This window comes from Ylistrum balloti, unplaced genomic scaffold, assembly GCF_031769215.1.
Source record: "Ylistrum balloti isolate Yb309-2 unplaced genomic scaffold, AGI_CSIRO_Ybal_v1 Utg370246, whole genome shotgun sequence".
In the NCBI taxonomy this organism is placed as follows: Eukaryota; Metazoa; Mollusca; class Bivalvia; order Pectinida; family Pectinidae; genus Ylistrum; species Ylistrum balloti.
The window spans coordinates 638,001-650,492 of NW_026782198.1; the positions used below are offsets into that span (position 1 = coordinate 638,001).

The window sequence follows — 12,492 nt, forward strand, 5'->3', positions numbered from 1 at the left end:
TTTCAAAGGGAGGCATATTTATTTATTTTACAAAATTCAAGTTATGGAAGTTTTAGCAAATTGTATTATTGTCCATTAACACACATTGCTATTCCGACTACCAAACAAGATGTAATCTTATCAGGCTTGTCAACAATAACAATGTACATATCACGGGATGATAGTATCATTTGTTGAAGAAATCATTATTGAACTAGTCCTTTATTTTTCTCTTTGTGCTATCGTAGTTTATAGTAGATGATGATGCCGTTGTGTGTCACTGATATCTTTAATTGAGACTCGCACTCATGCATCATGTTTGATGATGCGTGATATTATAACTTTCCTTTTTCAAATACAGCAGGCATGATGGCGGCGGGAGTATTGCGTGTGTCCTTGACCCTGGCTGGCCTTTTCAGTTGCTGCCTATCATCGCACGTGCCAACCAGTGTTGACCTCGTTTCTAACCTAATCAAGATATGTGTAGATACAGCTATCGAACAAGTCAACTCAGAAAGGATGGGCAAGCCTGGTGGTCACTCGGCTGGACACAAACAACATCACGGACATCACTCTCAAACGATGAATTCACCGGACAACAATGCCCATAACGGACACTCAAAAGGTAAGTATTTTTAGTATAGCAAATCACTCCAAATCGCACGGTATGGTTTTGTATGACTCATGATTGGTACTGTTAAAATTATTGATGAATCTTTCGGTTGACCCAAAATTAAAAGAAAAGTTGGCAAAAATATGGACTAGAATGAAAGATATGTTGCTTTTTCCATTTGTTTTTTGTCTATTTTAATATCTATATATTACATCATTCACTTCATCCAACATTGCGATCTTTCATACCATACTTCACAGGCATTCCCATACATCTACAAAATTATTTAGTATCAGAGTATATATGAAACAAACACCGAAAGCAAACTTCCCATCTTAAAAAAGTGTCGCTATATTGAAAAACATAAAAATGAAGTTGTTTAGTGTCAATTATTCCACCATGCAGGTCACATGGATCATACAGAAGGCGGACACTCGCATGAGCACGTGCGCATCCTCGACAGAAATGCTCGGATCATTAGACAAGTGCAGGAAAATTTCAAAAAACTGTAAGTGATCTATACCGCATGCGCGAACAAGGGATGTTTATAGTTTTAAACAAATGTTTGTTCATTTCGTAAAAAACGGTTATGATTCCCTGTTCAGTGTCTCCTCAGTTATATTTCTTTCGCGATTTCACTCCACCGTGAAACCCACTTGGAAATAGTAAACTTCAAGGTACGACCTTGAATGTGATGTTAGAGATGTTTATCGATTTCATATTAAACATGTAATGGACTCCTACAATATAACCTACTTATTGATATAATTTTGCCTTTTTATGTTTTCGTTAATTTTGTAATGTATTCAAAGTATGCTTGCATTTCGCATTGTTTTCATTTTGCTTGTAATCAAGACAAGGTGGTGATGAAACAGGCCATGTTATCATTCAAACTTATTAAAACATTGATTTCTTATGTAGGACAGGTGCATGGCCAGAAGCCATTATGAAGGACGAAATGTTGATGAAGGAATGGCGGAAGCACGTGACACCACATTGTGAATTTATGGCGCAAAGTATTACGTGCGAGAGCTCGTCGCGATACAGGACCGCGGACGGAACATGCAACAACGTTGATCATCCATTTTGGGCTAGTACAATGATGCCACAGACAAGGTTTCTACCTCCTCAGTACGAAGATGGTAATTGTCTTATTTTCTTTCGTTTTCAATTGATGTCTTGCATCATCATCGTCGGCATTTATTCCTTGAAAATATATTGTAACGTAGTATCATTATAATTATCATTATGGCGTACGGATTCTGCCAAAACGTCCCCATGAAAATCAATATACTGAAGTCACGTACATGATCTCATATCGATTCTTTTTCTATGTTTTCAAATTGCGAAGCAAAAGTTGATGTCTATAACTCCGAAGTTGGAAATGGAAATGTCACCAAAATATTTACTTTGTTTACAGAAATTAACGCACCGAGGACCAAATCGATCAACGGGAGACAACTCCCGAGTACCAGACTTATCAGTAATGTTGTCCATAGTAACACAGGCCAGAGCTCAGTATACAGTAAAAAGAGCACCAATATGTTCATGGCGTATGGCCAGTTTCTTGACCATGATATACTACACACACCAGTCCTGAAAGGTAATACCAAGTCTGATGAATTAAAAACCGTTGAGAATAACTATTGAGAATTCACGGACATCATCGAAATTAAATGCCCACGAAAATGAATTAGCTTGGAATATAGACTTTGATAGAAAACTAATGCGATCTCCTTTTATTCCAACATTAGTATAATTTGTAGACGTTCAAGAAATTTAAGAGATAAAATCGACAGATTTCAATATTACAGCATTTCAGAAAAGATATTTCATGTCTTTATCTATTTCGATGTCTTTCCATTTTATTTTATTTCATGCTATTATAGATTTTTCTCAATTATAGGAATTTTTGACAGAGAAATTACACAATAAATGTGAATGGAATGTTTCATATTACAAGCATTTATTTTTGTATTTAAACCGTTGTACACATCATAGCTGTTAGGTGATTTCAATCGGTCATATTCAAATATCAATTCTGTTTATTTAATATGTCAACATTTTGTGTATAATTTAACATGTTTCGATGATATTGTTTACAGATGATAAAGGAAAGGATATGAAGTGTTGTCCACTAGGAAATAAGGAGTAAGTTGTCCATTATAGAAATTAATTATGGTCAAGTTAATAGCAATGGTCAAATACGTAATTAACAACTACTTATGTTGATTTAAAACATTGACGTACAATGAATATTTAGACAAAGTCAATTTATCCTTATAAGTATGACAGACAACCAAATGTCGTAACTGATAACTTGAATGAATCACTGATCAATATATTCCCCGAAAACAAAAGTTACCTCTGATGTACCCTGCCACTTTTTTCTGGATCGAGGCTCAGTCACGCGACCTCTCTCAGCCAATCGGTGCTTTACGTTACAAAGTGACACGAAAATTTACCCGGGTAGAAAATATTTCCCACTTTATATACGACCAAGTATAACATCAGATTTATATGAAACTTAGAATTATGTCTAAGACACACTGAAAATGAGATTTTTACCCTTTTTATCTGTATTTCAATCAGAAATAGATATGACAATTTTTACATGGTTAAAATGCAGTAAACATGTCCTAGCCTTTATGTTTGTGGAATTTTTGAGTTATGATAACCATACGACATTAATGCGCCTAATCCAAACAAATTAGTACGCCATTATAACAAACATGAAATGCCAGACATTTTAATAAGTCATGGCAAAACAAATAAATTATCAAATAAATTAGTGCATCAATCTCAAACATAATAATGCCATTTCCATACGCACAATCTTGCTGTATTTAAAATTGATGATTATACCTCCAACGTAAGTGATATGTCATAAAAACTGATTATTAGCAATTCAATTAAAATATCAGCGATGTGATCTTTTAATATTTACATATTTAATATTCAACATTCCTTTTTATTATTTGATGTTATTGGCCATGTCATTCCTTGGTTTTATAGTGATCATTGTTTCCCGATCCCAGTGCCCCTGGATGACCCCATGTTTAGGGGATGGTGCATGAGTTTCGTGAGATCGTCGGCGACGCCCTTTCTTAACTGTGATCCAGGTAGTATGATATGTTGAATAAAATAAAAATTGCATATTAACCATTACTCATGAGCGCAATTACAGTTACTGATTCAGGTGTTTCAATTATCATTTTGAATATGTGATTTTGAATCAATTATATTAAATTAACATAAATTTGATATTCAAATTATGGTTTAACTAATTAAATATAATAATCTTGTATGATGTGGTTATCCAGACAAAATGCATTACGTTCCACCAGTGCGACATCTTTTGAAGAAAATATACAATTTTAATAGAGATAGAAGGATTGCATTGTTGATTTTGGCAGACATTTGTGATCAGGAAAGAAAACAAAATGCATTTCATTCCGTGTCAATATTCAACATTCATTTTTGAGATCTCGTTTAAAACTGTTCCCTGGCTCATGAACAGTTATTGTATGTGAAGTCTAAAACATTACGTTTCAGGTTTAAAAAACCGAATAAAAATCATATAGCATTTCACTTCGTTTCGCATGCCAACAAGGTTTATGGTACGGAGTAAAATGAGAGAGCTAACTCTAACAAAATTGGGTAATTTGTTGATACAAAATACACTTGTCAATTAATCAACGATACATTTGTCAATTAATCAACAATATATTTGTCCATTAATCAACGATACATTTATCAATTAATCAACAATACACTTATCAATTAATCAACAATACATTTGTCAATTAATCCACGATACATTTGTCAATTAATCAACAATACATTTGTCAATTAATCAACAATACATTTATCAATTAATCAACAATACATTTGTCAATTACTCAACAATACATTTGTCAATTACTCAACAATACATTTGTCAATTATTCAACAATACATTTGTCAATTACTACTTTTTTAATTCATTTTTTTGGTATTGATAGGACATAGAGAACAACTTAACCATCCTACATCATATATCGATGGTTCCACCATCTACGGATCCAACAAAGTTCACCAGGACGAACTGAGACTTCACCATAATGGTACAGTACTTTGTCGGACACTTAATCACATATGTTTTATCTAAGAAGAAAATATATTTGATTTTCAAATAAGCCGTAATTTTTTTTAGTTTTACAAAATTGAAGAATCCGATATCTACAACAGCAATTGTAAGTTAAAAAAGATATGGGAATTTTCACAGCTGTACGTGTTTTCTGTTTTATAGAAATATTCGATTTGCATTAAATTTGTTTCCAAAAAAGGTCCGTTTATCTAAATTTTTACAATCGGTTCCAGAAACTCCAACGAGCTTTCCTCTTATTTAATTTATTTCATGTTCTTGGCAGGCCGTATTAAGCTGACCCCATCTGGACATCTGCACAGCGCACCTGAGGACGAGTGTATCTTATCCTCACCTGGACATCACTGCTTCCAATCAGGTATAATCATTATACAACTTTTCAATTGATGTCACCTGTATAGGCTTTCTGTTTAAAATTTCATTTTTAATTAAAAAAAACATTTCGCGGAATTTAAATTCGGTGATGAATTCAGCTCAATCAATCTACTTTTACTAACTTTAACAGTTTGTGGACATATAAATTTCGTGAAATAAGGTACCCGCGAAATCGACGGAAAAAATCCTTACGAAAAAAGATGATACAGAGCAACCAAGGAAATCAATTATCAGAATATTTCTGTATTACACGAAAGACATTTTTGCTCTGAACCGTGTACTTAGCACCTAACTATTACCAAAAATAGTAACATTTCATATACATGACTAAAATTCCGAAATCCTTGTGTACTCATTGTTTGGTCAAGTGCTATGAACATTCAATTTTTGTGTCGATCGTTGAAGGGGACGTAAATCAAATAATCTGAAATACTCCTGTTGTACCCCAATAAATTCATGTCATACTGCGCTGTAATTTATATCTTATTCTCATAATGTGAAATATAAATCTTGGAAACTTAATAAGAACATATGTCCGGAGTCTCTCATGTTAATATGGTTTGGTACAATATGCAGAAAATGTCCAGTTTTTTAAAGATAGGTTAAGATAATTATATCATAGAACCATAGAAAATGGATTATCTGATAATTATCAAATAGATGTGAAAAATTGTTGGAGATAAAGACAGGTATCATAATTTGATTTTTTTCGTTTTTCTGTATGTGGTAAAACTTATGTTGCATTTACTTAATATTTTTGTTTCATACGGATTTCGATATATGCTTCTGTGTGTAATGGTATTTGAGGCTAAGTGGATTAAATTCTGAGTAGCAAGATATCATAAGTCTCTGGGAGAGAAGCGAGATAACCCGGCGAAAATTGGAAGTTTTAGAAAAAGTCAATTGTCATCCTATGTCTCTATGCTTAAGCCATTGTCAAATAAAACAAAACAAAACGGTATCTTAGATTATATAGATATAGGTGGGTATTAAGGTACCGAAATGTTTCCACTCTAGGTGATGGACGCCGCCACGTGACACCGACTCTGACATGTCTGCATTTGCTGTTTGTAAAAGAACACAACAAGGTGGCGGACGGATTGCGAGCACTGAATCCAAATTGGGACGACGAACATTTGTTTCAGGAAGCCAAACGAATCGTCGCTGCAGAACTCCAACACATAACATTTTCTGAATATCTTCCAATTGTCTTAGGCAAGGAACAAATGGAACGTTATGGTCTCTTCCCGACAGCGCATGGTTACAACAACGTGTACGACTCAACTGTAGATGCCTCGACTTCAAATGCTTTTGGTGCTGCAGCGTTCCGATTCGGACATTCAGAAGTTCCGGGAGTTTTAGCAATGATGGCAAGAAATTACAGCCTTATTAAAGCTATTCCGCTTCATACACAATTCAACAGACCAGATCTGATGTTTGATGAGGACGGAGATGAAAACATGATGCGATGGATGGCGAATTCCTACCATGACCGGAATGATCGACGTTTGCAGGATAGTGTCAGGAATTTTCTATTCTTGAAGGATGATGGAGAGAGTTTTGATCTCGCAGCTATTAATATTCAAAGGGGGCGTGACCATGGACTTGCACCCTATAACACGTGGCGGAAGTGGTGTGGTCTGCAGACTGCCATTCATTTCGGGGATGGCTTTGGGAGACTAGTGGATCATGATCAAGCTACCAGAAAGCTATTGTCCACAGTATACACGTATGTATATTGTACTTCTTACCACTATCTGTATAATATTCAATATATTGTATTGTAAAATATTCTTTTTTTTTATCCATATACGAAGCTACCTTAACTAATTCAAAAGTATCTAGTTTTCAATGTAAACGTCTTACAGTAAGTATTCTAACGAATCTCTTAGATATTGTATTTTGGGAGGATCGCTGCAGTTGGCAAAAGAAAAATAGATATGTGCTAATATAATTTAATGTGACATAATTATCAGAACAGACAGATGACAGAAGAGTTTACCAACTCTTGATGTTAGATAAGTTTCAGTTACAGTTTTATATTGTTGTCCTTCAATTTCTTTGACACAGTTGGCAAGATTGCCAGACCTCACTCACACAAATAAAAATATTGTGTGTTCTGTGAAAAAACGTCCTCCAAAAATTCTTTAAATATTGTTCAGTTTTAAGTTAATTAAGGTAAGGTACATATATTCTAAACAATATATTTCACAGCTGATATGTAACGTACAAGTTGTATAATAATGAATTGCCTCCCTTTACAGTCACCCGGATGACATTGATCTCTATACAGGAGGTTTGTCAGAGATTCGTCTACCTGGAGCAGCAGTCGGACCCACATTTGCTTGTATTATAGCCAGACAGTTTAAGAAATATCAAAGTGGAGACAGACATTGGTACGAGACCGATCACGTGGACACTAGGTTCACCTTGCGTAAGTATAGTAATATTAAAAAAAACTACATTACGATATCACGTGAAATCTATCTGGTGCCAACAAAGCAATCATTTTTGTATATTCCATATAAAAACGAAACTGAAAATTGCTGCCAAAAGGCGAAATGTTCATTACAAAATATAAAGAGATATACATAAAAGGAATGAAAAAAACTATTTCTCGAGAATCCCCAATTTCAAAAGGAGCTAACTGAATACCATACTTTTTCTCTCCTGTTTTTATATTTTAATCAACATTCTGCTGTTTACGGTATTGTTTTGCCACTGATACTGATTGCCACAAATGGAACTTAAAAGCTAAAGTCCTAGAACAGAAGAACGAGACACGGAGAGGTTGGATGGAATTTAACAACAAAAAATGCTTATACCAAATGCTGAAATTTAATTTCGAAAACTGAAGTGTAAGAGCTAAAGAACACGAATCGGTTGAAATTTCAGAACATTTTAAAGTCTAAAACACTCAATTAAACAAGTACCAAATGCTGGTAAACGTTGTTTTAAAATGAAGTAATTTCAGAAAAAACCAATAATTGATTTCTTCAAACTGTACGAATCAGGGAGGGCGGCTGAGGATTCAAATAATTTTAAAGTCTAAAGCTCTCAAATAAATTGAAATTGCCATTAACAGGAGCTATCACTTAGAAAGTGGTTCGGTTGATTTAGGGGAGACAACCAAGAAAGTGGTTCATTAGACTTAGGGGAGACAACCACTGAAGTTATACGCAGAAATAAGCTCAATGCATGGTGTTCAGGCAGCAGTTTACTGTGGTTTGTATTCAGATAACTTCAACTCATCACAATGATATAGGACCTCAGATATCCAATAAAGATCTTGCTTAAGAAAATCCTGATTTTATAGAGAGTGATTTCTAAAGAATTTCAGAAAAATGTATGGGCTATTCTAGATATATTGTGATGATGGTCTTTGGCTTTCTGAGTTGGTAAAGTTGTATTTTGCATCAGCAAAACAAATAGCATTGATGAAACGGCTTTTGAAATATTGAAGTTGATGAATATCACCTTTCAATACAAATTTAGAGTTAGATTCTGTAGATCCGACCAATGAACTAAACTGCATCATACAGCTGTTACGTCTTTCTAGGACTCGTCACTGATGCTGAGGGTTGGAATCATTGAAACTAAGGAAGGGAATAAGGAAAATCAAACCTGAACGAAAGAAAGTCCAAATTTAGATTGGGAATAGCATAATTTCATGACTTTATTTGCATATATATGATAATTATAAAATATCGTTACGTACGAGCGCATATCCTTTATAATGCCACATATGGAATGAATTAAAACATGGTGTGCGTGTTACAGAAAATCTCGAAAACTAAATACACTGACAATGTCTACTAATATCGGAGGATGTAATTCAAGCTGAATAACACCTTTTAAAGTTCGTTCCATTGATTTTTGAAATTAATTAATTTGTCTTCGCAAAGTGAACATTTCTTGATGTTGTAAATTTATTTTATTTTATAGCTCAACTGAATGAAATAAAGAAAACTTCTCTGGCTTCCGTTTTGTGTAAAAATACCGGGACTCAACTCACACAGCCATCAGTATTTTTAGCTACAGACGACTACAGGTGCGTTTCCATAGGTTGTCATTTCAAAGCTAAGTTTGAATATCTAAAAAACCACTAAATGATATAAAAAAAGAAATTGTCAGAAGAAAACAGTATTTGTCTTGAAATACGGAATTAGGTATTCCATGAATGTATAATACCAACTTAGTTAGAATCCTTTTTGGACTATTATAGTTTAAAGGAAAATAACACAAAAAACGGACAATGGACACTGCATCATGGTTTGGTATTATTTGTAATCCATTACGAATGATGTTTCAACGAAAGAAAAACAAAAATGTCAAAACAAAAAGAAATCAATATCATTAAGTTTGATTATTGTGCGAAGAATATATGTAGATCTTACAATAATCTCTTTTCTATTTCAATTGCAGCAACAGAAAGTTATTATGTAATCAGATTCCTTCAATTGACCTATCGTTATGGCAAGAGCACAGCGAGGCGAAAATTCCATTATTTCAGTCTCCATTAAGGCCGAGTTCATTCCTTAATCCTCTTCAAAGTCCTAATACACGAGTCTTCAAGGATGTGTTTAACAAATTACTACAGAACTTGCGCAGAAGAATGCTCGTGAAAGTGTGAGAACAGTTTTCCAGTCATGTGGATTTTTTTTACATTTCCCTTCGTCATTTAAGATTTTTTTTGTAGAGCGACAAAGCATGCTTGTTTTGGTGAAATTATCTTAGATTTATAATTGCATAAAAATATCCATATGTATCAATTTATCAAATATCAGGCCTTATATATATATGTAAATATTTCAATTACAAGTTGATGATATGTCAAATACATACATATATATATGTAAGGTCAATTACATATTAATTAAAGTGAAAAGTCAACATTTATTATTATTTTCATTACATACATGTATTTACAATTTATATGAAATAATTACACATCAAATTCATATTAGTCTAGATCTTAGTAACCAAGTAAGTTCAAGATTTTGTTGTCATGCAAAGTTAAAATAACCCCTGATACATACTCCTTGGTAACTTTATAAGCATACAAACAACATCCTTTAGATTATGTACTTCCAATATTCCACGTGCTATGCATAAGTAAATGATGAGGGATAAAAATATGTAGTGTGTTGATTTTGTCATGTGTTTTCTCTAATATACGTTGAATGTCAACAACGTATCAAAATTTAATACCAGGTGTTAGTTTCTGTATATCTAATGAAGTATTAAAGCAGTATTCTGTGATCGATTGAATAAGTGTGGTGTTATTGAGCTTATTCACAAAAATATTATTCAAGAATATACAGCTGCGAGGTTTATTGAACATTTCGAGAAGGTTTAAAGATGCGTACGGTCAGCTGTAAATTTCTCCGCTAACCTGTCAATGTTGGAATGTCAGATTTCAATTGTTCTTTATCTCAAAGTCTGTAACGATTCAACAACCATAACGGTTTTTGAAAATTGAGTTATTGATATTTCAAAGATGTGATAAATTGTCATTCAAATGAGAAATGAGAATAAAATTTCAAAATTTGTTTATCCAGTTGCCTGAAAGTTTTTCTTAGATGAATGTGTTTAACGAAATATCCTCTTGATGTTTCGAAATACGTATGAAAAAAGAAAACCTGATGACGTGAAAAGTACTACATGAACATAAGAAAATCGCATTCAAAACCACATAGGCCTTGATTGAGTATAAGCTATGATCGATCTAGCAAGTGCTATTTACCACCCAAAAAATAAATATGTAAAAACGAACATTCGAACTATAGATTATTCGTATTTAGTACAAAAATGCAGTGTCTAGTTCTATGTTGTAATATATCATTCCAAAATGAAAATATTGCATATGAATAAGTTTGATTTCTGTACCTAAATATACAGAATAATCTCAATACTTTTGTTAGTGCACGAGACGACAATAGCTGTTTTAAAAAAGAATTTGTTTTGATAATGTCTTTTCGATTTTACGAAAATCAATCAATCAAGAATTTTATAAAAAGATCCAAAATGGTGTTTCATAGAAACTGAAATATCTGTTATTGATGAAATGAATCACACAACAAATATTAATTCAATTTCTGATTGTAGTGAATATTTGTTAGTGATTGGAAAAGAGTAATCACGTGTCAGATTAATACTTTGCAACATTAACTCCACGTCCAGTCCATCCAGACTTGTGACGTCAGACAAATTATAACGCTGATGTCAAGACGCCGCGTGTCCATTCCTCATTTCCTTTGATGAGATATTGTCTTAAGTTTGGTTCAGTTCGTATATATTCGTAATAATAATGTCCTCCGGCTCCGGTTAATAAATATCCATATGAACAGAGGACAATAATTGGTAAGTTTGCACTGAAGTACACGTTGAAAACTTACCATAAGAAACTCCAACAAGGCAGATATAGACATTGATTCTAGGTTTTATGTAGTGTAAGGATCAGTGTCATGAAAGAAGTTTATCCGATGGAATAAAATGTGTTAAAATAATTTTGCATTGTTTATTTGATTCAAACGTTATATGGAGATGTGAAAGTAATGATTAATTTGTTGTGAATCGTTTACGAAAGAGTCATTAAAGAAATGTATTTTACGAATGTGTGATGAAATGTATATATGTATTTTTCATTCGAACATATAAAACTTTTTTCTCCTTGTCAGATTTATTTGTTCTGTTTTTACCATGTTTCGATTATGGAACACTCCGTATTGATTGTGGGGTCTATCGTCCCTTTAGTAGCCAGAGTCATTTTGAGGCGGGGTCGCTGTAAAGTAGCTCGGTGGCTATTTCACTTACCAGTATACGAAAGGCCAGTCACATGTCACCCAGAGCAATTAGGGTTAATGTCCTGTCCAACCACAATCAAGTCAACGGAGACCCGTCTGTTTCTCAGTTTCCTGAAAAAACACCGACGCGTACACAGCCAGGTTCTTTACTTGAAGTTACGTAAGCCACAGCCTTAACCTAATGAGACTAATTATTAATTCAGACAATTATGAATCATAAAATAAGATGTTAATAATCTTGTCATTTCTTATAAATAATAAATTAAACTGCAACATTTGTTATTATTGATTATTATTTCTAAGATTGTATTTCTAATTATATTAGAGTAGAGCAATAGCAGATTTTATCGATATCACACAGAATTTATGAGGCGTTAGTTTGCCACAATAACTACATAAGCCACGTTTGAATACACAGTGTATTCATGTATATTTATAATTTACTAGAAATGGAGTTGAACCCAGTGCATCACACTTAATTCGTACGAATGTCAAGAAGTGCTGTTGGAATACTTTGCTGTACTTTAGGTATAAAGCATTTTCTTGAAGTCATTTTTTGTTGAAATTTACGA

At 33.4% G+C, this 12,492-nt stretch overlaps 1 protein-coding gene across 1 annotated transcript; it reads left to right on the forward strand.

Annotated features, from left to right (window-relative positions):
• Window positions 1-345: 345 nt before the first annotated feature.
• On the forward strand, window positions 346-9,747 carry LOC132552411 (peroxidase-like protein). Its single transcript, XM_060216578.1, has 12 exons — window positions 346-604; window positions 998-1,100; window positions 1,514-1,734; window positions 2,013-2,195; window positions 2,698-2,743; window positions 3,608-3,714; window positions 4,597-4,698; window positions 5,005-5,097; window positions 6,132-6,843; window positions 7,379-7,548; window positions 9,060-9,165; window positions 9,540-9,747. Exons 1-12 carry the CDS (start codon window positions 346-348, stop codon window positions 9,745-9,747), a joined length of 2,310 nt encoding a protein of 769 aa, XP_060072561.1.
• The last annotated feature ends 2,745 nt before the right edge of the window (window positions 9,748-12,492 follow it).

Coding starts and splice junctions, on each gene's coding strand:
- LOC132552411 (XM_060216578.1), top strand. CDS start 346: ATGATGGCGGCGGGAGTATTGCGTGTGTCCTTGACCCTGGCTGGCCTT. Junction 2,744..3,607: donor TGTCCACTAGGAAATAAGGA/GTAAGTTGTCCA, acceptor TTGGTTTTATAG/TGATCATTGTTTCCCGATCC. Junction 3,715..4,596: donor CTTTCTTAACTGTGATCCAG/GTAGTATGATAT, acceptor TGGTATTGATAG/GACATAGAGAACAACTTAAC.